Source organism: Pelmatolapia mariae, linkage group LG1 (assembly GCF_036321145.2).
Source record: "Pelmatolapia mariae isolate MD_Pm_ZW linkage group LG1, Pm_UMD_F_2, whole genome shotgun sequence".
NCBI lineage: Eukaryota > Metazoa > Chordata > Actinopteri > Cichliformes > Cichlidae > Pelmatolapia > Pelmatolapia mariae.
The window spans coordinates 38,824,222-38,849,761 of record NC_086227.1 but is presented as its reverse complement, the minus strand read 5'-3'; the positions used below and the strand labels follow the sequence as shown (position 1 = coordinate 38,849,761).

Genomic DNA, 25,540 nt, shown 5'->3' with positions numbered 1-25,540 from the left:
GTCCCTTTTCTATTGTAAATTTGGTTTTTAGTTTCTCATAAACCTGGTTACCTACCCCCTCTAAATTTGCCTCTAATGTTTTAAGCTGCACTGAAAGAAAAGCAGCTTTGTAAGAAAATGAAAGCTATCTAAAATGACATTGTGTATTTACAAAACTAAAATAAAACAAAATTAATCAGGAAATTAATTCATTAGTTCAGGGCTGGACTGGGACAAAAAATCGGCCCGGGCATTTTGGCTAGAGACCGCCCACCAGCCATAAAGCCTTTGAATGAAAACAAACGCTGCTGTGACAGTGATGTACACTGTTTTGTTGGTATATGTATGATTTCTATACATTGTACATCAGATGAAAACTTTGGTTGTAAGATTCAGATAATTATTTATTAAAAGCTAGACATTTTAAATGAGAATAAAAAAGAAAAGTATTTCTTTGTGCCCCCCTTTCCCTGTTAATGCCCTACCTGCCCCCCTGGCAACACTTTGCTAGAGCCGCTCCTGCACAGTTACCAGCTGTCAGCTACATAGAAAAGGATCCTGGTGTTATTTGTCTCTCAGAAACAGTTCATAACTTCAACTCATTCATGTCACCTAAAAGGTAAACCTGTTTCTCCATCACCTGTTCAGCTCTGATGATTCAGTAAGGACATCTCCTGGTTTCATCTTCATGTTTCCCTCTCACCACATATCCAAACCGACATCATGACCAGCAGCTTTTACAGCTGTGGCTCCAGCAAACATCAGCTGATACTAGAAATTAATATTAAATAAATTCTAACAACAGCTGATCAAGTTTAAACGTGCTGCTGCTGTTTAGCGCCACATCCGCTGGTTTTTTCTTTCTGGCGCAAAGTGGGCGATAAACAAACAAGAGAGAAAAGTCGATCAGCTGATCATTGATCAGTTTTATGATTGAATGAGCGAAGAAGAGGCAGCTGTGCAGCGTAAAGAGCAGAATAACTCCAGCTTTGTGTCTTTTTCCATTCTAGCTGAAGTTCGGGACAAACTGTGTTCCTTCTCAGCTCAATACGAAACGCGTAATATTTTCTCTGAATACAGGACGATTCCGTTTTTACAGCACGGTTGGCAACTCTACTAACTAACCTTATGAATAAAATAAAGTTCACTATCAGTAACATCAGTAACAGATTTAAGTGACCAAAAAGGACAAAATAGATATGATAACTCAATAAATCAGAGTCACAAATATATTCTATGTATTTCGTATATACATTCAAAACAAAACAAAAACAAAGAAACTTCGGAAATCATTTTTGGCACAACACCGGCAGGTGGCAGTATTTCACCTTTAAGCTTTTTTGACACGTGTCAGAAGGAGAAGAAGAAGAACCGGGACGTGTTCGTCAGCGCTGGATGTTCCGGTTGTTTACAACCAGGAAATCTGTCAGTTTATGAACCGGGACTCCGTGAATCTGCAGCGGTAAACATGGCGGCGGTGGACGTGGAGGATGAGAGCATCCTGGCGTCCATCTTTAAGGACAGCTTCCCGGACAGCTGGAGGGACAACCCGGACTTCGCGGCCTACCTGTCGGAGCTCAGCTCCTTCGGGGTGGAGAAGCTGGGCCGGGAGCCGGAGAGGCTGGCGGAGGAGCGGGCTCAGATCCTACAGCAGACCCGGGAGCTGGCCTTCTCCAACTACCAGACCTTCATCCGCACCGCCGACTGCACCGAGCACATCTACCGGGACTTCGGCCGGGTGGAGAGCAGCGTGTCCCGGCTGCTGGACAAGCTGCCCCGCTTCGGAGAGAATTGCAGGTCGGTGGCTCCCTGTGGAGGGGATGTCAGCAGGAGGAAACTGTTACTGGTTTAATCGATTAACACGGGGTCTATAAAACACCTGAAGTGTCATAATTTACTGTTAGGTTAATAAAAACTTCAGATATTTTTTAAAAAGCACACAGGATGAACTGATCAAGGAGAGAGATGCAGATTATTATTATTGTAGCTCACTGTAGGATCACAACCTGCCTTTAAATTCAAAATATTTAAATACAGAAAAATAAAAAGAATCAAAGTGAATAACTTAGTTATTTTCTTTGGAATATGCCACAGAAGGTGAATTGACTGGGAATAAAACAGCAGCAGATTAATTTCCTTTGAGCTGGCTCGTCAGCCTCCTTTCAGAATAAAAAACAGGCAGTCAGACTTTAGCCACAACCAGAACAAAACTAAAGACTGGGAACATTAATGAAAGATAATAAAAGGTTCTTAGAGCTATAAATTGTCACGTGTTACACATAGTTGTGTTTTTGCTGTTGTGCTGTCTCTCTGAGCTTTGGGGGCTCATTTTGTTTTCAGGCACTTCATGAAGGAGGCGGAGGAGATCGGAGCAAGCCGCCGGATGAACAGCCTCACTCTGAACCGCCACACGGAGATCCTGGAGATTCTGGAGATCCCTCAGCTCATGGACACCTGCGTCCGCAACGGCTACTACGAAGAGGCTCTGGAGCTGGCGGCATACGTGAAAAGGCTGGAGAAGAAACACTCGTCGCTGCCCGTCATCCAGGTGAGTCCAGACCGGGCTGACGAAGACCAAAAAGCGGGTGTGTTTGGGGTTTTTCCATTTCAGCCTGTTAGTCACGCTGCCTGAATGAAACTCTAAATATTATTTAAGAAAATGAACTGTTAGGGCTAAATAAACTTTACTTTTCTTAGATTTTCTGTTGTGTGATGTTTGAGAAAAAATGTTCAAATAAACAATTACACGTGTGAAGAGAATTAAACAGCTCAGGCTTCAGACCGCTCTGAATACTCAGTTTTCTTTTGTTACGTGCACAGCTAACAAGCTCTGGGTGTTGCCCCTCAGCAGGCTTCCAGGTGTTGGCCAGCTGGAATAAAGCAGGCTTTCAGAGAAGGTGAAAAGGCTAAAATGTGACTACGGGAGGTGTGTTGATGGGGCTCAGGTTCAGGTACAGGCTGGAAATCGCTAGTTTAAACTCTAAATTGACAAAAACTGGAGAAAAACAGTTGAGAAACTTTCTCTTTGCGAGATATAAAACAGAAAAGGTCACTGTGGAGAACATCTAATGTTTCGTCTCCTCTAACCTTTGACCTTCTCCATCTTTAGGGTATCGTGCGTGAAGTGCGTCAGTCGGCTCAGCTGATGCTCAACCAGCTGTTGCAGCAGCTCCGCAGCAACTCCCAGCTTCCCGTGTGCCTCCGCGTCATCGGTTACCTGCGGCGTATGGACGTGTTCACGGAGGCGGAGCTGCGGGTGAAGTTCCTGCAGGCTCGCAGCACTTGGCTACACTCCATCCTCGCCGCCATCCCTGAAAACGATGCTTACTTTCACATCACCAAGACCATCGAGGCCTGCAGGGTGCACCTGTTTGACATCATCACCCAGTACAGAGCCATCTTCTCTGACGAGGATCCGCTAGTGCCCCCCGCCGGTGGGCTCATGGCTGTGAACGAGGGCGCCATCTTCCACGGCTGGGTGGTGCACAAGGTGGCAGAGTTCCTGGAGACCTTAGAGAGGGACCTGCAGCGGGGCGTGGGCAGCCGCCTGGACTCCCTGCTGGGTCAGTGCATGTACTTCGGTTTGTCCTTCAGCAGGGTGGGGGCGGACTTCCGCGGGCAGCTGGCGCCCATGTTCCAGCGAGTGGCGGTGGACACGTTCCGCGGAGCCGTGCAGGAGGCGGTGGAAAAGTTCCAGGAGGACATGAACCTGTATACCCTCATCGCCCTGCCCTCAGTGCTGGCAGGGACCATCCCCGTCGTAGCCCCCGCCCCGCAGCCCGGCACCCTGCAGCCCCCAATGTCCCTGCTGGACTTCCAGCCGCTCGCCTGCTTTCTCAACAACATCCTGACGGCCTTCAACGACCTCCGCCTCTGCTGCCCCATCGGAGTGGTGGAGAATGTCACCAAATGCCTGGAGGAAGCCCTAAAGATGGTGAGCAGCTGGATCTTTGGTGTAATCTGGGTTAAAGTCAGACTGATGCTGGATTAACAGCTGCTGACGGTGTCGTTTTTTGTCAGGTGACCCGTCAGATTCTGGTGTTTCACCGGGCGGAGGAGACGGCCTTCAGCAGCCGGGAGAAGGAGCTGTTTATTCAGTTCTGCTGTGCGTACGCTGAAGACCTGCTGCCCTTCCTGAACCGCTGCCTGCAGGTCCTGTTTCCACCGGCTCAGCTCGCTCTCATCCTGGGTGAGGACTCGCAGCAACGTCTGGGTTCCACTTTGTTCGTTTCTTCGGTTTAAAATGGACGCAGTAATGCTGAAGAAGTTTAACAACGGGCCTGGAAGTGAAGTCGTTATTCCAATAATGTGGTCTCAGTTTAAAACTGTTGTCCTTGCGTTGTTGTTCTTGTTGGTCACATTTGGTCTCGGGCTGGAAACCGCATGAACGTATATTGTAGACTGTATATAAAAGATGGGCGTAGCCACTGGGACGTTTGTGAAACCATGGTCTGAATTTGGAGTAATGACTGCTTCAGCCTGTAGGGGGCACTAATAAAACCACAAAATCACCACACAAGCTTTTTTTGTGTAGTAAAGTTGAACTTTTGGTCCAATCAGTCAATGAAAAGAAAACTTCACAAAATTAATTTAAAAGAGAAAAAATCTTTAACCTCTTTTTCTTTTTTTGACCTGGACTCTTATCTCAAAGTTATTCATTGTAATGGCTAAAATAGCTTAAGAAGTGCTGAGCAGCAGAGTTTAGTCTGAATCGGATCCTGGTTGTCTCTCCGCAGGTGTTCCTCCTACCCAGCTGCATAAGTACGGCCATCTGGGCTCCATCGACCTCGCCGCAGTCCTCGAGCCTCTGGACTTCCTGCTTCCTCAGAAGGAGCCGCCGTTGCCAGAGGTCGACATTACGGCTGAATTGAGCAGCCTGACGTTTGACATGGAGCCCAAAGAACCGGCAGCAGATCCAGACTCGGCGCCGACCCCATCCGATGTCAGAGACTCAAAACCCGGAGCTGAACTGACAAAGACAGAGTTTGAAGAGCCGAAGCAGGACGAGGAGTGAAGGCGAGGAAACGCTCGCTCTGTAAACTGTATCCTGTGACGGACATCTGTCAAAACTGAAGCATTAAAATATTTTTATATATGTGAGAAAAAGGCTTTAATGGTGACATTTCTTCTCTTATTTAAAGGTTTACTCGCTAACATAGAAGGAAAATAAGCAAATAGTTTAGTTTGCTTCATTTTCCATCGATGATGGAGTCCACCTGATTTTAACTCGGCTCTCGGAGATCTTCAGCTCGTTCTCGTCCTTTAAGAAGGAAAAACTGAATGTTTGTGTTTTCCTGGTACCGTGTCAGAAATCTGAGAAAACCACAAGTTTGGTTTATTGATAGGAAAGTCCTGAAGGGCAGAAACTGACTCTGCATTTTCATCCAGCGTCGGGCCTCATCTTTGAGCTTTTTCTGCTGAGGCAGCTGGCAGTTGTAGTCCATCAGCTGGGAGTTGTAGTCCATCAGCTGTGTCTGATTTACATGGTGGGTTTGTTAAAAACTGTCTGGACACTTAAATCTTTCACCTTGATTCAAAGACTCATTGGAAATCAATAAAGATCAATTATATTGACGAGTCAGTCTCATGTTTAAAGGAGCGTACTGCAGTTTCTGCACAGTCACGGTCAGTCTCTGAGCTGATCTCCACCTTCAAAGATCTACAGGTGAGCACCTCATGGGCCGCTACTTCCACCAACTAACAGCCATACTACACCTACCTGAGTAGGACTAGTGTTTGGACCGGAGACATTAGGTCTTATTTTCCTGTTTAAAAATGTAAACCTTCCAGTGATCATGTTCTCCCTCTGCGTCGTGTTTGAATCGTTGGTTTTTGTGTAATTTTACTGTCAGACAGCGACGGGACATTCAATGATGTAATGCTGTGTTACCATAGAAACACAGCATTTCTGACACAACTTCAATGACTCACAAGGTGCAACGAGAAGATAAAGACGTAAAAGGTCCAGCACTATGCGGCACACAGTGATGTTACTCACTGTTTAACCACACGTCAAAGCATGAAATTGTAATCAATAATAAAGTTTATTTATGTCAAACATGTGGCCCTCGGGCCCAGAGGCAGCCCAGTGAAGGGTCACGTTTGGTCCGGCTTTACAAAGTGTGAAAACTGCAGAGAAGTCAGTTTGTGTTTTTCAGTGCAGGACCCCGACGTTACAGGACAGTTCAAAATGTTTCTACATACTCATGATGTTTTTACCATAAAGATGTAAAATAGTGAAGATCAGCCATAAACACTGAGCTGTGCTCACACTATAACGTAGTTAAAGCTGTGAAAGGTTTCACTGCTCTCTAAAATAAATAAGAAATATTTTAATAAGAATATTATGTCTGGTAAAATTTGAAGGAAGTAGAATTTACACCTTAGTCGTTGTTTAAACCCTTCTGAACCTGATGTGCACCTGCACGCTGTATCCGCGTAGCCCAGAGTGACCGTGATTGGTCCGTTCAGTCCTGCCGTTTACTCTTACAGATGTTCAGCCACCTCTGCCGTCCTTTATCTAATCGACTGGAGGAGAAACCTCTGCAGCAGTGGGTGTTTAGGAGCAGAGCTCAGCTTCCAGGTCTGATTTTTTTTTTTTTTTGCAGGAATATTTTTTTCCTTCTTCACTCAGAAATCCTGATATGTAGCAGAATCTCTGTATCACGCCGTCGCCCTGCAGACCGAGAACGCTCTGCCTCTATGGTGGAGGTAATGAGCAGAAACAGACACTGATGTGAAATTTCACACACTTTTAATGTATTTATTATTCTGGCTCGTTCCATAAGGGATGATATGTAATCTGTAATAATCTGGAGCTGGTATTCTTAGATTCACTCGTGCTGCCAGCAGTTAATTTGCCCGTGTGTCGCTGAGTGTCATCAGCTTCCTCTGGCTGTCACGCTCGTCTCTTCTGCTGTGAACACCGTGTTTAGAGCTGTAGTTAATCCTTATGTCTTGGATGTCTGACTGTCCATGAACGCACCAGAAGACCTGGTGAGTTAATCTGTCGCACGCGAGCTGATGGACGATTTGGGAAATGATGGTCCTTTAATTTAATTTAAATACGATGCATGCTCGCCATCTTTACTTCTTCTTGATGAACTTCCTGCGGGTGGCGTTGGGGTTGGTCCGCCTCCTGCCGCCGCCACACTGGCTGTCTCTGATCTGCAGGTTGGCGGCTCGGCTGTAGATGTCGTTCTCACAGAACGGCGACGCTCCGGCCACGTAGTCCGGGTTGAAGACGTCGGTCTTCTGGCGAGCCTTCTGGGAGAGCCTCTGCTGGGGGAAGCGCTGGTCCTCCACCAGGTGGGGGTTGGTGGAGTGTTTGCCCCCCTGAGGCAGAGGCAGCGTGTGCTGAAACACAAGACGGCAGCGGTCAGGTTTAGGACGTTTAGACCCGACTCAGGCAGAACTGAAGCGGTCAACAGTCTGAAAAAACGATTTACGCTGCAGTGCGAACACAAAGTCGTTTTAGAAGTGATAAAACGCTGCGTCTCACCCGGAGCCCTCTGGGATTCAGCACTTTGGGGTTTTTGGAGAAATGCATCTGCATGCTGCCGTCCTCGTTCACCGTCACAGCCAGCTTCTTCAGGGTTCTGTTCCCGCAGTGAGGACAGAAAGCTTTGTTCATGTCGCTCGTCGTCCTGGAATCGAAACATTTAACAGGTCAATGCTCCTGCACGGGCGACCCAACTGTGAAAGCCCCTCACTTTATTCTCCTTACAGCCTCTAAGAACACGACAGGTCACAACATTCTGAAAACTAAAGAACACATCTGTCCATCTGAGGAACATCTGTCCTCTCATGTTAAGTTTGTTCCAACCCTGCACTCCACGCTCCATCATTCTGATCCACTTTAACATCTGTGCTTTTTCTTAAAGCAGGCGTGGGCGAACTCCAGGCCTCGAGGGCCGGTGTCCTGCAGGGTTTAGATGTGTCCTTGATCCAACACAGCTGATTTAAATGTCTACATGACCTCCTCAACATGTCGGGAAGTTCTCCAGAAACCAGGTAATGAACTAATCATTTGATTCAGGTGTGTTGGCCCAGGGTGAGATCTAACACCTGCAGGACGCCGGCCCTCGAGGCCTGCAGTTCTTCACCCCTGGTGTAGAGCCACTTTAATGGATTACATTCAGATTTTTACATGATGTTTTATTTTGACCTTTACTAAAGCTTATTTACATCTGTATCTCTGGAGCACCTTTATTATATTTTTTTCTATAATTTTTTAACCTTTTTTTCATATTTATTTTCTTACCAATCTATGTAAGCATAATTTTTATTGTGTTTTATTATTTTTATTTTAACCTACTCAAGCAGTTCTGGGAATTTTTATTCAAGGAGCAATTTAATACATTTATTTATTTATTTTTATTCCTTTCATTGACTTTGTACATTTTATTTAATTATGTATTAATTTATTTTTATTGTACTTTTTTATTCTTTTAATAAAGCAGCCCTGACATTTCCACTTATTCAGCACCTTTATTCTATTCTTGATATAAATTTAAATGTTTTAAATGTCGTATTGTTTTGGATTTTTCATTGGAACGTATTCGAGCTGCCTCCCTTTCAGCCTCCGCCTGAAGAGGTTTTGTTAAATTTGTTCGGACTCACTTGAAGCAGGCGTGACATCTCAGGATGTAGTTCCTCGCCTGTTTGATCAGCATCCCGTTCACAGAGAGAACGTGAAGTCCGATCTGAATGAGAACGTTCTGGGAAACAGACAGGGAAAGCTTTTTGAAGTTCAGGGTAAAGCAGGAGAATATTTATTCACGCAGCGGTTTACTGAAACCATTCACAGAAACATTTAGACAGAAGGTGAAAAACAGCGAATGCACCGTCTCCTGCATCCGTTACCTGCATGGCGAAGTCGGTGGTGAGACAGCCGACTTTGATGTCAGCTGGAGCCGTCCAATCAGCAGAGTCCATCTTCACTTGTTTGATGTTACCGGGAGTGATCCATCCTCCTCCATCGTCATCATCGTTCTCCTCGTCATCTTCGTCATCAGGCTCGTTCTCTTTGTCCTCATCGTCCGATTGGCCCCCCGACATCCTTTGCTCCGCCCTCTTCTCTGTCTGTGGTGATTCGTTGCCCTCTTTCTGTAAACAAACATCATCATCATCATCACTGCAGTCTGACGGGTGACAGAAGTTATGACTCAATGAGATGTAAAATTCCTCCTTTGTCTCCTTGCTTCCTCTCACATGCGTCCTTTCCTACGGAGAGAGACCTTTAAATCACTGATGTTGAGGAGGAAACCCAATTTATCCCGCACCATCAACGTCAGGAACGTCAGGAACGTCAGGAACGTCAGGAACGTTTTCCACGCGATTCACTATTTACACATTACAAGAATAAGACCTCAGATCACACTTGAACTACTTTTTCTCTTGAAATGTGCTGCGGGATGCAGCAGGTGGTGGGCATGCGCATGATGTTCAGAGGCTGCAACACAAAACAGTCAAAACAACAGAAATAAAAGGGTAATGCACTGATGCACTAGAGTCTGACTGGCGTGTGAAACCATGCAAACACAAAGACGCCTGCAGCCCTCAAAGTCTCACGGAGGCTCCTTTAAATATGAATGAAGTCTCCTGCAAACTGCAGCCGGTGACACGAGCCTGTCACAGTCTGCTACGAGCGCTCACTGAGGGGCTGAACCGAGGCTCAGAGTAACACAAAGGATTATTCTGAACTGTGAATCATGCAAAGCTGCTCTACGAGACTACCAGCATGAAAACATTCTTCCCTTTCAACTCACCAGTAAACCCAGCAGCTCATCGCTGAAGGTCAGGAGCGGATCCCTCCAGAACAGAAAGCTGCTGAACTGGTCTCCGTCCGAAGTCGTCCGTGTGTCCGCTTGTTTTGTCGATTTTAAACCCTCCGCTGGACCCTGACAGAGCAGCAGCAATAACAGACACACGCTGTGTTTACGTGCACAACCTGGAGATACAATCTCTTTTCCAACAACACGGCACCCAACTCCATTCATCCATCCATGCCTCCGTCCATCCATCCATCCACCCATGCCTCCATCCATCCATCCTTAGTGGCCGGGGAAAAACAGATGTTCCTCTCTCCAGACATTTTCTCAGGAATTTCCACCTGGCTGCGAGCTATAACCTCTCCAGTGTGTCCTGGTTCTGTCCTGGGGTTTCCCGTGAAACAGTTAACCTGCAGCGGTGCAGGAGGTATTCTGGTCGGATCCCCAAAGCACCCTAGCTGGCTCCCTTCAGTGTGGAGGACTAACAACCACTGCACGGATGTTCCAAACCAGTTCCGCATGTTTTCACAGGAAAAAAAGCCAGTAAAGACACAGCACCACAAAACCTCTGTGCTCAGAGGTGGAACCACGCCACTGGCTGTGGGAGGGGACAGACATTCACACATGCAGCTCACAGAGTCCGTCCTCCATGATTTTATTCTGTGGATGTTACTTTAAACTCTGCTTTGCAATCTTTGGTCTTACAACAGTCAGAATAATAGAGCTGGTTTCATCAGTGGCAGAGAGAATGTGTATGTGTTTGTAACAAAGGCAGCTCAGCTCATCTGGGTTTCTGAAGATTCTCGACTTCAAGGATCAAGAAGCCTGTTTTCTACGATCGCTTCAACACATGTTCACAGAGGAAAGGTTCTGAGCATTGCAACTATCTGTGCAAACACAGACGTCTGTGTGAGAGTCAGCAGAGGGATTTAAAACCCTCTGAGGAAGTCGTTGCAGCGAGAGTCGGTGAGACTATGAGGTCCAGGTGCTCCTCGTCCTCTCACCACGGCATCAAATCTCAGACCGTCACTTATCGTGCTTTTAACGTTTGTCGCATCAAAAATACAAAAGAATAGAAAAAGTCTGAGGAAATGAACACGAGCTCCGAAACAACATCAGAACAAAGCTCAAAATTCTGTATTTTAAAAACTAAGCACAGACGAAGGTCAGCAGAAGGTATATCGTCCGATTTTCCCAAATTTTAACTGACAGAGTAAAGAAATGAGAGATTTACAAGAAAGGAAATACCATTTTTAAACACTTTGAAAGGAGTCTAGTATTTCTGGTCACACGGTCTGTGACATTCAGATTCTCCTAAATCTCTCAAATTTGGTTTTCTGATTAAAATAATTTCACATTATGAGGAAAAGATGCAAAAATTAAACGACAGAAACTTCTTATTTTAAAGCTACTGTCTCAAAACAATCTACGATCGAACCAAAGACAGCTGTGTTTCCTTCCTCACCAGTAAACCCAGCAGCTTGTCATCGATGGCCGGCAGCGGCTCCCTCCAGAACTGGAAGCTGTTGAACTCGTCGCCGTCGGTCTCGTTCTGCGTCTTCTTTTCCGTCTCCGTCTGTTGGACATTCGTGCTGTCCGCAGGTTTCTGAAGATGCAAACACAAAGTGAGAAAACGTTCCTGACTGCACGTCGGCCTGACGGCTGACACGAGCGTCCGACTCTCACCTTGGAAGGAAAGTGGAACCCGGCGACGTTCATCGGAGTCTCGGGGTGGCGCTGTGTGCTCTGAATGTTCACCTGGATCAGAAAATAACCAGAGGAGTCTGCGTTTATCACAGTGTGGAGTTAAACTTCTACATGTCTGCTGTACAGAGTCAAGAATAGAATAGAACAACCCTTTATTGGCACTGTACAACAAAAGTATGGGTGCAACACGCGACGCTAACTGCACAGGAGTAAAAATATACATAAATATTAAACACATTAGCAATAAACAGCAAACAGGAGAGCGAGTCTGTGTGCTGCAGGTACCTTAACCTCTGGCTCCTTCCTCAGGTGCTGCGAGCCGACGTTCTCCAGCTCCAGCTGGTAGGTCAGAGCCAGGACTTTGATGTCGGTGGCTGAGAGACTCGGATAGTCCCCGGTCTTCTTGGAGAACTCTGTCACTGAAAACAGACACCAGGATGTTAAATCACACCTTTACAAGAGGTTTGGAAAGGGATGGGATTCAGACGCCCGCTCACCGTGTCTGATGTGCTCTGGATGAGGTTCCTTAAAGTGGAGCTGGTACGGCAGGAAGGCCAGGCTCCTCCTGGTGGGTTTGTCTCGGATCTCTTCCACCACATCTTTCAGGGTGTAGATATTCCTGCCGATTTCCTACCAAATAAAACCAACAGAGTGAGAGAACATCGGGAAGCTTCAGCCTCATCTTTATCGTGGCAGCAGCCAGAATTCTTTTTTTTTTAATCCGCTTCAAGCTAAAATCTTCATTAAAGTTCCAGTGAATATTTATTTTGCTAAACAAGGTTTTTTCTCCTTTAATAGTCTGAGAACAGAGACCAGATCCGGACCAAAACCCGTCCATCTACGTTTAAACCTGCACTACAGCATCAGGTGATGCTTTGAACACCATCGATCCAGATCTCCTTTCTCTGGACTACATTAAAGATCCGGGACCAGATTAACACATTTAACTCAGTTTTATGGTCGTGGATCATTTATTGTCCCTGTGAAAGCAGAAGAAGATCCGGTTTCTCGGTTTGTTGTCGGGGACCTGTTGGCCTCCAGCTCCACGCTGAGTCCTCTCCCCCCCGGCTCGCCTCGCTGACACCTCCCGGTCTCTGAAGCCCCTCTCCCGGGTCACCCACACCTTCACAACCCGGTCCACCTGTATCAGGAGGGACAGACTCACCTGGAGAGGAGCTTTCTTTAAAAACGCTCCTGCATCTGCGACAACATGCTCTACCAGGGTGGTCGCCATCTTGGTTTGGTGACCAGCAGCGCGAGCGACCAATCAGAAGAGAGGGGAAACACTCGTGACACGTAGAAGCCGAAAACACGTCATTCATGTGGGAAAGTTGAACTTAACCATTAAAGTTGTTTTTAAAAAAGTGAAACGTTTGTTTTCTTATTTAATTCGTGTATTATTTTTAATCGATATATTAATTTAACTCATATTTTATATACAGTAATTATATACTTTGTCCTTTAACAGTCCAATCAGACTTCAAGATATTTAAAAAAAAACAATAGTACATGTTTACTAAGAGACACAAACATCAAAAGTATAAAATTTAAAAAGCAAATAAAGGAAAACATCGTAATAAAAGGTTACATTTTTATGATTAACAGAACAGTCTGAGGATCGCGTCTGTTATTGCGTGTTGTTCCCACTGTCCTAAACGTCACGTCACTTTAGCGTCACGTGGTGTTTGTTGACGGTAGGAGAGGGAGAAAGATGGCGGCCCGCTGGAGCAGTGAGAATGTTGTGGTGGAGTTTAGGGACGCCCAGGTGAGTTTTTCTTTTTAAGAGTTTTATTTATTTTTATTTTTATATTTTTAATTTCATGTTTGTACGAAGCGCCTGCGCGCGCAGGTCAGGGAGCGTTTAAAGTCTCGTAAAAGAGAAAACTGCAGCTCAGTCCAAGTTGAATCACCCGGACTTAGTGTTTGTTGTAGATCAATCCAGTTTAATGTTGTTAATCGATTAATCGATAGAGTTGTGTATGTGGCACCGAATGTGTGGAGGATTATAAATGTAATAATGAATTACTCGGCAAAATAAATATAATCCAACAAACAAACAGTAACTCCAGATTAATGAACGTGGATCAATTAGAATGAAAATTAAGTTAATCACAGCCTGAGTGATTAATCAGCCAATCAGGAAGTTAATCAGTAACAATTCAGGTGATTGAATAGTTGTTCTGGTCACTTTAAAAGCGCAGACTCCTCACAGTTTTGATGAGTTTTGAATATCTGTATATGTAATAGTAAAACAAACAGAAACGATACATTTTTTTGTGAATCAGCGGAACCTGATACGAAGTTGATAATAAATGATCATATCGGGTAATTTAATATCACCTGAAAGCTTCAAAGCTTCGTTGTGTCAGCAGCAAAGGTTACTTCGTCCTTAATCTCACATTTGATTCAGGGAAAAGCACATCTGCTCTGGATGAGAGGAAATCTCTCTTAATTCTGTTTGAATTTTGATTGTCACTAAAATAGGCACAGTGAAAATTACATGACGTTAGCTAAAATAAAAAACTGTCACTGCTGCTTTTGTCTCGTGTTTTCAGGCCACCGCCATGTCCGTGGACTGCCTGGGCTCCCACGCTGTGCTGTCCGGGTAAGTTTGGGTCACCTGAACGCGCCACAGTCCTTTTTCTTAAACAACAAATAATGAAATGTGTTTAATGTCACATCAGAGGCTCGTAATTATTCATTAGTCAGTTAATTATTCAGTTTCAGAGCAGCTCTGTTCGCTGAGCTAGAATAATGTTTGAGAGAACATAAGTGTAGTAATAATATATTAATAATAAGTTAGTATCAGAATGACGGGATACTTAAATTATTAAAAAGTTAATAAAGATAAAAAAGTGAAAATGATTTATATTTATATAAAAAATCAACTTCATTATGATTTATGACATGAAAACATTTGAAATTTGCAGCTATGAAAATTTTTTTTTATGTCATTATTTAGAGTTTCAAGAATGTCAAACTTTGGTTAAGAAAAGTCAAATATTAATTTAAAAAATTATTATTAATAAGAAGTTAACACTGAGACAAAGTCAGCTGTAATAAAATTTTAAATGATCTAAGATTAAGAGATACAAATGAGATACAGATATTGAGATAATAATAAATAATATATTTTTCTTATCTTTACTTCATTTGTGTTGTTCCTGTTCTCCAGTGACAAATGCTTCATTCCTCCTGCAGCATAATTTTGTAATATTTAAAAAACAAAAACATCTTTATTGTGATTGAAGATTTTAAATTCACACGATTTTACCGTCTGTCGTCGTAATCGTGCTGCAGGCGTCGCTTCCTGTACCTGGTGAACCTGGAGTTGCCGTCCGAACCGTCGCGGAAAATTGGGCGACAGAGTAAGTGGGACGTGGGGACGGTCCAGTGGAACCCGCACAGATCAGAGGCCCACGTCTTCGCCGCCTCTGTGAGTGAGACCTCCAGAATAATTCATCATAAAATCATCGCAACAGAAATAATGTTGTGTAGCTAAAGAAAGTGGAGGGTTTGTGTGTTTCCCAGTGTGTATTTCTGTGTGTGCGTGTTGTCCTCAGAGTAACCAGCGGGTGGATCTGTACTCGTGGAGGGACGGCTGCGGGGAAACGCACACCTCCCTGCAGGGGCACACCCGGGTCATCAGGTAACAGCAGATCAAATCAAACGCACCCATCAGCGGGTAAACGCGGTCCGGCCTCACTGATGTGTTTGTGTCCGCAGCGATCTGGACTGGTCCTGGTTTGAACCCGAGTTCCTGGTCACCAGCTCCGTGGACACCTACATCTACATCTGGGACACCAGGTCAGAGCAAAGGAAGACCTTCCAGCATCATGTTTATTATTTATTATTATCTGTCTAAGACAAAATATTCACACGTTCCCACATTAACATCATGTAACCTGATATAACAGGTGTGATTACGACGAGTTTCGTAATCTCACCTCTCAATTTTTACGACGAGTTTCGTAAAAATTATGTCCTTATTATCTTTATCCTGATTCGTGGTCTGGACTACGAAGCTGGTTTAACAAACCCAGGATATCTCTCTGTTATCTGGCTCCACTTAGTCTAACTGATGATGTCAGGCTAAGAGCTCACAGGAAAGTGGTGATCGCGACAATACTTCTGAGTGATTTTTGATTCTTTGACCCTACAGAGACACTCGGAAACCCACGCTGGCGCTGTCCGCGGTCGGTGAGTATTTAAAGGGCCGGGCTGTTTCCAAAGTCCTCCGTCAGTGTCCACATGAACCTCACACAGCTGACACATTCAGTTTGAGTTTAACTGACCTCCTCACAGTCAGTCAGAGTTAGGCTGGTTTGTGTGCTATAAGGGGACGCGTCCACGAAAGCCTGATCTCCTGATGGAGTCGGGCTTAGGATTAAACTAGAGGGCGGAGCAGAGAGCGCGGACTTTACCGATGTAAACACCAAACAAGGTTTTTGTTTGCTCATTAATTCATTCATTTATGTTTTTCTCTTTACCGTCCTCACTGCCTGTTCTCCAACACTTTCAGTTTTGCATCAGCGTAACGTCTCAGCTTTATTATCATTTATAAACGATTTCATGTCAACTTCTAAGGTGATCCTTGAAAAGTCTCCATTTAGATGTAGGCAAATGTGTGCAAGCTGGTAATGGACAGTACTTCTTTATTTATACAGTGGCTTGCAAAAGTATTCGGCCCCCTTGAACTTTTCCACATTTTGTCACGTTACAGCCACAAACATGAATCAATTTTATTGGAATTCCACGTGAAAGACCAATACAAAGTGGTGTACACGTGAGAAGTGGAACGAAAATCAGACATGATTCCAAACATTTTTTACAAATAAATAACTGAAAAGTGGGGTGTGCGTAATTATTCAGCCTCCTGAGTCAATACTTTGTAGAACCACCTTTTGCTGCAATTACAGCTGCCGGTCTTTTAGGGTATGTCTCTACCAGCTATGCACATCTAGCGACTGAAATCCTTGCCCATTCTTCTTTGCAAAACAGCTCCAGCTCAGTCAGATTAGATGGACAGCGTTTGTGAACAGCAGTTTTCAGATCTTGCCACAGATTCTCGATTGGATTTAGACACCAGACAGGTCAGGGATAAAGTTATTGAGACATTTAAAGCAGGCTTAGGCTACAAAAAGATTTCCCAAGCCTTGAACATCCATGGAGCACTGTTCAAGCGATCATTCAGAAATGGAAGGAGTATGGCACAACTGTAAACATACCAAGACAAGGCCGTCCACCTAAACTCACAGGCCGAACAAGGAGAGCGCTGATCAGAAATGCAGCCAAGAGGCCCATGGTGACTCTGGACGAGCTGCAGAGATCTACAGCTCAGGTGGGGGAATCTGTCCATAGGACAACTATTAGTCATGCACTGCACAAAGTTGGCCTTTATGGAGGAGTGGCAAGAAGAAAGCCATTGTTAACAGAAAACCATAAGAAGTCCCGTTTGCAGTTTGCCACAAGCCATGTTGGGGACACAGCAACATGTGGAAGAAGGTGCTCTGGTCAGATGAGACCAAAATGGAACTTTTTGGCCAAAATGCAAAACGCTATGTGTGGCGGAAAAATAACACTGCACATCACACTGAACACACCATCCCCACTGTCAAATATGGTGGTGGCAGCATCATGCTCTGGGGGTGCTTCTCTTCAGCAGGGACAGGGAAGCTGGTCAGAGTTGATGGGAAGATGGATGGAGCCAAATACAGGGCAATCTTGGAAGAAAACCTCTTGGAGTCTGCAAAAGACTTGAGACTGGGGCGGAGGTTCACCTTCCAGCAGGACAACGACCCTAAACATAAAGCCAGGGCAACAATGGAATGGTTTCAAACAAAACATATCCATGTGTTAGAATGGCCCAGTCAAAGTCCAGATCTAAATCCAATCCAGAATCTGTGGCAAGATCTGAAAACTGCTGTTCACAAACGCTGTCCATCTAATCTGACTGAGCTGGAGCTGTTTTGCAAAGAAGAATGGGCAAGGATTTCAGTCTCTAGATGTGCAAAGCTGGTAGAAACATACCCTAAAAGACTGGCAGCTGTAATTGCAGCAAAAGGTGGTTCTACAAAGTATTGGCTCAGGGGGCTGAATAATTACGCACACCCCACTTTGCAGTTATTTATTTGTAAAAAATGTTTGGAATCATGTCTGATTTTCGTTCCACTTCTCACATGTACACCACTTTGTATTGGTCTTTCACGTGGAATTCCAATAAAATTGATTCATGTTTGTGGCTGTAATGTGACAAAATGTGGAAAAGTTCAAGGGGGCCGAATACTTTTGCAAGCCACTGTATATCAGTTCCTAATAACTGCTAAAATTTAGAAACAGCAGGTCCAGGAAGTCACACCCAACAGTTTTACATGAAATTAAACCATAAATGATTTTAAACAGTAACAACGTCTGAAGTATTTTAGAGGTTTTACATTGTAATGATCAGTGTTGGTCAAGGTACTTGAAAAAAGTAATTAGTAACTAATTACTGATGACGTCTCCAAAAAAGTAATCTCATTACTTTACTGATTACTTATTTTCAAAAGTAATTAGATACTCAGTTACTTTTTTAAAACATGACATACAACCTGAATATGTAATAAAGCGATAGACCTTTCAGCCCAATTCTACTTTTTCTATATATTCCAGCGTAGAAAATAAAATAATGTTTTGTGTTTACACTCACTCTTTCAAATAGATGCAAGTAAAACACAGCAGAAATAAATAAAATCAAACATTCAGGACTTTTAATCCATTACAGGACAGGACTGGGTCCTGTCAATCTTAAATCTATTGTCACCTGTTTAGCAGGAGTGGGGCGGGTGGAGGTTTGCTCTGGTGCAGGTGTAGCGTAGCGGTCATGTCAGTGGGGGGATCCGGGGGTTTCTCTGTGGATTTCACATTCCTGTGGCAGCGTGCTCGCTCAGAAGTTTAGGGATTTTCTTCGCTGTAAAAAGAAGTTTTCTTCCCACGCAGAGTGCACAGCAGACGCTAAGTAATCGTTATCACTGATCTCCGGCCTTTCATTGGTTATTATTGTCATGTGCTGATGCAGCTGTGAGCAGAGGTTGGTTTAACTGAGTTTAATCCAATCAGAAATCACATTTTTACTACATTTGGTTTGTTTTGTTTCTCTCTCTCTTTCTTTATTTGTCTTTTGGATAAACGACAGCAAACCTGAGACGTCCAGATGGCTGAGTGTCTTTGAATGCACCATAACTGCTGTTAAGTCCAATATTATGTGGGAAAAAAAGCAACTGAATGTTAAAGTCAGCTGTAGTGATGGATGAACTTTGCTTGGTTAACTCTCTAACTACAAACTAGTTCTCCCTCCTGCCAGCTGGGGCGTCTCAGGTGAAGTGGAACAAGAAGAACCAGAATCTGCTGGCGTCCAGTCACGACGGTGACGTTCGGATCTGGGACAAAAGGGTGAGCGCTCCCGTCCTGACTCACTGGCTTCAGGCTGACGTGTGCATGTGAACGCACTCGGTCGTCTCACGGTGCGTGTTTCCTCTGAGCAGAAGCCAAACACGGCGGCAGAATACGTGGCCGCTCACCTGTCCAAGATCCACGGCCTCGACTGGCATCCGGACAGCGAGTTCATCTTCGCCACGTCCAGCCAGGACAACTCAGTGAGGGTGAGAGCAGAGAAAACCCAGAGGCCACAAATAAGCACGCGAAACACTCGAGAAACAGCAGATTCACATTTCTGTCGCACGCACGTCCCAGCTGGAAAAACAGAATTCAGAGCTGCGTCTGTTAGTGTGACCTCTATTCTACCTGAGCACTCAAAGCTCTCAGGTAGAGTATTGTGTTACTGAACAGGCTCATGAGGCAGAAAAAGCAAAACCATCCAGCTGATTCGCCTAAAACCAAAACAGAGGGTTGAAAAAACACCACAGAAAGACCCAGATTGCCAAAAAGAGACACAAAACCACCGCAGACATGTTTAAATAATTCTTTAAATGAGCAGAAAAACATCTGAAATGTAAACTTTTCGTGTTTTGTGCAGTTTTGGGATTACCGGCAGCCCAGGAAGTACCTGAACATCTTGTCGTGTCAGGTGCCGGTGTGGAAGGCCAGGTACACGGTGAGTGTCGGACTTAGACCTTAGTAACACAGATCAACAGCAGGGATGGGCCTCGTGTTTGTGCTTTCTGTAGTGGGATAAAAAGGATGAAGCTTCAGGGTCTGAGAGGTGAAGCAAACATGGAAGTGCCTTAACCCTGCATTCATGTTAATGGTCAGCAGGGGGCGCCACTCTGGTTCCCAAAATACTGCAGGCTGTGTAGAAGTGTGTGAGGGGAAAAACCCTCAGATCCTTTGATCTGTGTCCACTTTTATGATGACTTCAAGGCCTCCATCATGGCCTCCATCATGGCCTCCATCATGGCCTCCATCATGGCCTCCACCCTCCTGCAGGGTGCTGCTCGTGGTGAAATGCACACAGACAGCTTATATTTCCTGGTTCGCCTGGGTTTACAGTTTCTGCTGCCTTAGCATCAGATCACAACAAATTGGGGGGCACGGCGCCTTCGCGTGCTGAGGAAATTTACATCACTCAGATCCAAGCGAACTTTTAGCACCCTGCTAACAAGCACAGCGCCTCAGTAACTGCCCCGAGCGGGTTATAACCGTGGTCAAATCTGGATTTGTGCAGTTTGCTGTGCATCCTTCAGTCACATGCAGACTCGCTGGATTTGCGCTTGGTTATAAAACTGAGGAAAAAGCAGCTCAGTGTGTTTTTGCCTTGTCAGCCGTTCTCCAATGGTCTGGTCACGGTGATGGTTCCTCAGCTGAGGAGGGAGAACAGCCTTTTACTGTGGAGCACGCTCGACCTCAACAGCCCCGTCCACGCCTTCGTGGGACACGACGACGTGGTGCTGGAGTTCCAGTGGCGGCCGCAGAAAGAAGGTGAAACACGCCGCAGAGATGTGGACAAGCAGAGCGGAGGTTTGTGGCTGTTTTCTCTCCTCTTCAGTGACGCCGTGTCGGTGTTTCCCGTGCAGGCTCCAAGGACTACCAGCTGGTCACCTGGTCCAGAGATCAGACTCTGAGGATATGGAGGGTGGATCCTCAGCTGCAGAAGGTCAGCACGCGGCGTCACGGGGACGAGCTCACACAGAGACTTGATTGGCTGATATCTGTGCTGTTTTTTTGTTGTGTAGCTGTGTGTCAGTGACGTGCAGGAGGACCTGATGGACGGGATGTCCCTCACCGTGGAGTCGGAGAAGCCTCTGTCGTCTCAGGAGTCGGAGGGCCAGCAGAGCGGGGGCCCCACCTCGGAGAGCCTGCAGGGTGAGACGACGAGCTGACTTCACACGTTTCACTGACTCTAAATAAAGTCTGAAAAAGATTTTTTTGACCCTGGAAGGAACAGCATACTAACTGACTGCTAACACAGACGTCACCTCTGTCTCAATGTGAATCTATATGAAAGCATGCAAAAAGAAATGTTTCAGAGGAACACGCGAGGCTGCAGCAGAGGATATTAGAAAACTCTGACTGTAAGCAGATGTAACATTGATCCAGGTCCAGTCTGAGTCTGACCTCTGACCTTTCTGTATGCATCTCTCAGATCAGGATGGCTCTCTGTCTGCTGGAGGTCTTCAGGACTCGGCGGCAGGTTCGGGTCTCGCTCAGACTCTGCAGCAGGAGTTCTCTCTGGTCAACCTGCAGATTAGAAACGTCAACGTGGAGGTGAGCTGGTGCCTGATGATAGTGAGGAAACATTTCAAAGGAGGGCGAGCAGTCCTCCTGAGTTTACCTACTTTACACCAGGTGTTTGGATCTAACGTATAAATGTGGTGACCTTAAACACAGCGCTGAGCTCACTGATGGACGATCGTTGAAATCAGACTGATTGGTGATGTTTGTTTTGTGTAGATGGATGCGTTGAACCACAGCTGCGTGGTGTCGGCTCATTTCGGGAGCCATCAGGTTCACCTGGTGGTAAAGTTTCCGGCTCAGTATCCAAACAACGCCGCGCCCACCTTCCAGTTTGTCTCCCCGACGACCATCCCCTCTGCCATGAAGACCAAGATCCAGAAGGTACCCGAGCGCATCACACTGTCAGTAAACCAGACCTGTGTGTGCTGGAGGCTGCATGCAGCTCACACTCTGATTTCTTCTGTATTTTTTAAATCAAACTGACTGTAATTGAAGATTGAAGCTGTAGGACAGTGAGGTCTGTGTTTGAGGCGTCTCCCTGTGCTCAGATCCTCAGAGACACGTCTCTGCAGAAGGTGAAGAGGAACCAGAACTGCCTGGAGCCGTGCGTCCGACAGCTCGTGTCCTGCTTGGAGTCTGATATGGTGAGAATAACGTCACGTGTCTGTGTCTAAAACTGCGCCCTGAAGTCCTCCACCAGCAACACCAGAACCTTTAAACGGACCACACCTGGGGGCACTGCTCCACCACCACCTGTCTCGCTCTCGCAGGTGTAGGCTCTGTTTTGTGGGGAAACTTTGTTTGTTGTATTTTGGTGAGGGTGGTGCGGTGGTTAGCACTGTTGCCTCACAGCAAGAAGGTCCTTAGTTTGACTTCGGGGTCTTCGTGTGTGGAGTTTGCATGCTCTCCCTGTGTGTGCGTGGGTTCTCTCCGGTACGCCGGCTTCCTCCCACAGTCCACAGACTTGCAGTTAGTGGGGTTGGTTAATTGGTGAATCTGAATTGATTGTAGGTGTGACTGTGATGTGAATGGTTGTCTGTCTCTGTGTTAGCCCTGCGTCAGGCTGGCGACCTGTCCGGGTTGTACCCCGCCTCTCGCCCTACGGTAGCTGGGATATGTTCCAGCTCCCCCTCGTGACCCTGAGAAGGATAAGGGATATTCTGTTGAATTTCATGTACAAATTATTTTTGTTTTTGTTTATTTTTTACATAAGTTTATGTTGGTATATGAAAACAGTCATGTGACTGTAACAAAATTTCAGGCAATCACTGCTCTGTCTGTTTCCTGTCTCAGACGCAGGAGGACAGTCCGGCCTCCGGCCCCTTCGTCCTGTCCAACCCCGTCACTCCGTCCCTGCAGGCGTTTCCTCGAGTCACCAACACCTACGGCTCCTACCAGGTAACACCTGCACCAGGTAGGACCTACTCTGTGCAGGATAGTTTTCTTCTGTCCTCTCCATGTGAGAGCTGAAGGGTTTGAACTCTTCTGATAAATCCTTGAGGGGGACGTTTCTGCCTGACGCTCTCAAAGTGTCACAGGAGATTTCTGCTTCCTTCCAGGACGCCAACATCCCGTTCCCTCGGACATCCGGAGCTCGCTTTTGTGGCACCGGCTGTCTCGTTTACTTCACCCGACCGATAACCATGCACCGCTCTGCCCCGCCCACAGAGCCCACTCCCAGGTAAGATACCGCACCTCTTTTTTTTTTAACGATCATGTCAACGTTTCTTTAACTTTTACAAACAAACATCAGATTTGTAGGAAACAGATGACGCGAAGTTTACAACTTATCTTGAAAATTCTTTGTGCAAAGTGGCGTCAGATCTCCTCCTGTGTCAGCACCTGTTTTCATGGCGATGTGTTCAGGTTTTGTTCTAAAAATGGAGACAAACTTTAAAGTGTCCCTGCAGCTCTAATTCTGAAGGCTTTGTGACTTTAAAGATTTTTAGCTGACATGGATGTGCTCAGTTTGGTTTTTATCCAGGTATTTATGACGTATTAAAGAAAAGTGCATTAAATTAACATAATCGAAACATTTTCCTTTTAAATGTATGTTTTTTGTTTCGTTGTATCAGTCTGATAATGAAACATCCACACACCGACAGCGGTCTGTGGATGCTAGCTGTGGTTATAAACTGTTGTGGTTCTGTTTGATGGAGCTCGGATAAAGTACACAAACCTGCGTGTGTGTGTGTGTGTGTTCAGGTCCCTGTCGGCTCTGTCGGCCTATCACAGCGGGGTCCTGACTCCGATGAAGATGCGTTCAGAGTCTCAGAGCACTCTGCGGCTTTACAGCGGCAGCCCGACTCGCTCAGATAAAGACACCGTCTCCATCTCCTCCTTCTACTACAAAGAACGGGTGAGACACTCTCACACTCACACACACACACACACACACACACACACACACACAGGTCCCTTTAGTTTAGCCTCTAGTTTTCCCGGGAGTCTCTCGGGATCTCAGTCATAAAACTGTGTTAAGATTCCGGATTCGTCCACTCTGAAAACGGTCTCTGTTAGTTTCACAGCTGTCACTGTGTGTGTTTACATGTGTTTACAGTGACCTCAGCATTCCTCTCTCTGCAGGCTGATTACAGAAAACAGAACATGTGTTGTTTGTTTTGAGATAGAGGATTCTTGGCATTACAGAAATATCGTACCAGTCCTCTAATGTTGAGCCTTCTGGGTTGAGCTGGGCTTTTGTTCTGGCTGCTACACTCAACAAATCAAATACCGATTTATTTTTAAGGTTGCAGATGATCCAGAAAGGAGTTCACTTTTAGATGAGCCCAGAATAAAGAGTGAGCTAACATGCATGGCAACAAATATCACATGACCTTTCCCGTACACTGGGCGTTATTGTTTGTAGGCGGTTGGAGCATGACCTGCAGAGTTTAACTGTGCAGCAGCTTCTAGCAGAGTTTGTGTCAGAGGACCTCTTAGACCTGTGGCTGCTTTAGCCTTTTATATGCACCACTTATAAAAGTGAAACTGTTCATCGTATAAAAGATGGAAGCCGGTTGTTTGGTGAATCCTGTTCTGGATGGCTCGAGCTGAGCGTTTGACGAAAGACGGGTGGATCTGAGTGACAACCCAAGAACACCGCACACTGATCGGGTAACAGCTCGTGATTGATCGCACCGTGCACACTGATTGGCTGGCGGCCTGTGTAATCCTCTCTCCTGATGAATAATTTATGTTTTACTCAGTATTACAGACAATAAAATCATCATCAGAGCACGGAGGAGTCGAAGGCTGTTTCCTGTTGTCTGTATGGCTTTGAAGTCTTTTTGCATCCAGAGTAGCGCCCTCTGTTGGCCATTAAAATCAGTGCTGGTCACTTCAGAACTTAGTGGAAAATAAGCTGGTGGCTATCAGCTGAACAGTAAGCCATAACATCTGTCTGGTGTTTTTAATTGTTTCTTTGTGTAAAAATGGCTGAAAAGCTACGTGAGCTAAAATAAACATACAAATCCTTGGCGCTTGGGCCCCGCGGGGGGCCGCGGGGGGCCGCGGGGCTTGCAGTGAACTGGTGGAAGCTCTGGCTAGCTTTGCGGCAGCTGTTTATCCGCGCTGAATTAACCACTGGCAGTTAAAGCCTGTGTATTTGTTTTCTTCTGGGAAAAGGTCATGTGACGAATCAGGGCGTGACATCTGATAGGCTTCAATATGGACGGGAATGTTGATGTTGTCATTTCTAAAAGAATTAGTATTTAAAACTATCACTGCCTCAATCACGGGCTGTTATAAAGTGTTGCCAAACAAACTCATGTGGAAGTGAGGTGTGAAGGCTGAAACACTTCTGAGTCTGGACCCTGACAGGAAGTAGAACCCTCGCCGCTCGCCTCTGTCGAGCTGAACGCTGCTGCTGTTTCCTGTCCCGTCCTCTCTGATCAGTTTCTGTTTGTTTTGTTTTTTTATTCCTGTGTTCCTGTTTCTCTCCGGCCAATCACCCGCCCCCCTTCCCCCATGCCGCTGTGGGCCACTCCTCCTCCTTACTCTCCTCCAATCCGAAGCTCCCAATCTCTGCCTCCCGCCGCTGGTCTGTCCAAACCCTCCACGATTGGCCGGTACTGAGCTCCTCCATCCGAGCACCCATCCCCGTTTTCTGATCTCCGCCTCCGTCCTCTCCTCTCCTCGCTCTGGGCTTTTCCTCAGCGTTCGGGTTTAACTTTGGTTTTTTTGCATGTCACTGATTGGCTGCAGCCGCCTCGACTAACACATCCTGATTCTGCTTCCTTAACAATATTAAATTATGTGTTCTGGATTTAAGTGTGTTTATGAAATGGTCATGAGAAATTCTCAGGGCTGATTTACGCTCTGTGAAAAACTGAAATGAATTTTACTGCAAATGTCACAATCTGAAGAAGTTTTGAACTCAAAGGTTTGAAAAAAGTGTTTTGTACATT

The 25,540-nt window shown here is 45.6% G+C and overlaps 3 protein-coding genes across 5 annotated transcripts in view; 2 read left to right on the top strand and 1 right to left on the bottom strand.

Annotated features, from left to right (window-relative positions):
* The first annotated feature begins 1,345 nt into the window (after nt 1-1,345).
* cog8 (component of oligomeric golgi complex 8) lies at nt 1,346-6,000 on the top strand. Its single transcript, XM_063480630.1, has 5 exons — nt 1,346-1,776; nt 2,320-2,527; nt 3,089-3,913; nt 4,000-4,168; nt 4,716-6,000. Exons 1-5 carry the CDS (start codon nt 1,448-1,450, stop codon nt 4,991-4,993), a joined length of 1,809 nt encoding a protein of 602 aa, XP_063336700.1. The 5' UTR covers nt 1,346-1,447; the 3' UTR covers nt 4,994-6,000.
* Nucleotides 6,001-6,704: 704 nt separating this feature from the next.
* Nucleotides 6,705-12,788, bottom strand: nob1 (NIN1 (RPN12) binding protein 1 homolog). 2 transcript variants are annotated; one of them, XM_063480640.1, is made up of 10 exons: nt 12,625-12,787; nt 11,957-12,089; nt 11,745-11,878; nt 11,439-11,510; nt 11,218-11,358; nt 9,750-9,881; nt 8,845-9,087; nt 8,602-8,699; nt 7,481-7,625; nt 6,705-7,335 (listed from the first exon to the last, which is right to left on the bottom strand). In XM_063480640.1, exons 1-10 carry the CDS (start codon nt 12,691-12,693, stop codon nt 7,066-7,068), a joined length of 1,437 nt encoding a protein of 478 aa, XP_063336710.1. In that variant the 5' UTR covers nt 12,694-12,787; the 3' UTR covers nt 6,705-7,065. The 2 variants fall into 2 exon arrangements, with proteins under 2 accessions (XP_063336710.1, XP_063336718.1); XM_063480648.1 differs by lacking the exon at nt 9,750-9,881 and having other exon boundaries at nt 12,625-12,788.
* A 367-nt stretch (nt 12,789-13,155) lies between these two features.
* The window catches only part of wdr59 (WD repeat domain 59), a 21,343-nt gene continuing 8,958 nt past the window's right edge, over nt 13,156-25,540 (top strand). The window contains exons 1-19 of one of the 2 annotated variants that reach the window (XM_063480612.1): nt 13,156-13,224; nt 14,015-14,064; nt 14,760-14,895; nt 15,023-15,108; nt 15,186-15,266; nt 15,622-15,659; nt 18,802-18,890; nt 18,983-19,099; nt 19,474-19,551; nt 20,219-20,375; nt 20,471-20,550; nt 20,630-20,759; nt 21,040-21,161; nt 21,348-21,512; nt 21,680-21,775; nt 22,425-22,529; nt 22,691-22,812; nt 23,337-23,490; nt 25,148-25,201. In XM_063480612.1, the coding sequence (XP_063336682.1) occupies nt 13,171-13,224; nt 14,015-14,064; nt 14,760-14,895; nt 15,023-15,108; nt 15,186-15,266; nt 15,622-15,659; nt 18,802-18,890; nt 18,983-19,099; nt 19,474-19,551; nt 20,219-20,375; nt 20,471-20,550; nt 20,630-20,759; nt 21,040-21,161; nt 21,348-21,512; nt 21,680-21,775; nt 22,425-22,529; nt 22,691-22,812; nt 23,337-23,490; nt 25,148-25,201 (1,914 nt within the window). In that variant the 5' untranslated portion in view covers nt 13,156-13,170. The remainder of the gene's footprint in view (nt 13,225-14,014; nt 14,065-14,759; nt 14,896-15,022; nt 15,109-15,185; nt 15,267-15,621; nt 15,660-18,801; nt 18,891-18,982; nt 19,100-19,473; nt 19,552-20,218; nt 20,376-20,470; nt 20,551-20,629; nt 20,760-21,039; nt 21,162-21,347; nt 21,513-21,679; nt 21,776-22,424; nt 22,530-22,690; nt 22,813-23,336; nt 23,491-25,147; nt 25,202-25,540) is intronic. The other variant, XM_063480621.1, reaches the window with a different exon arrangement.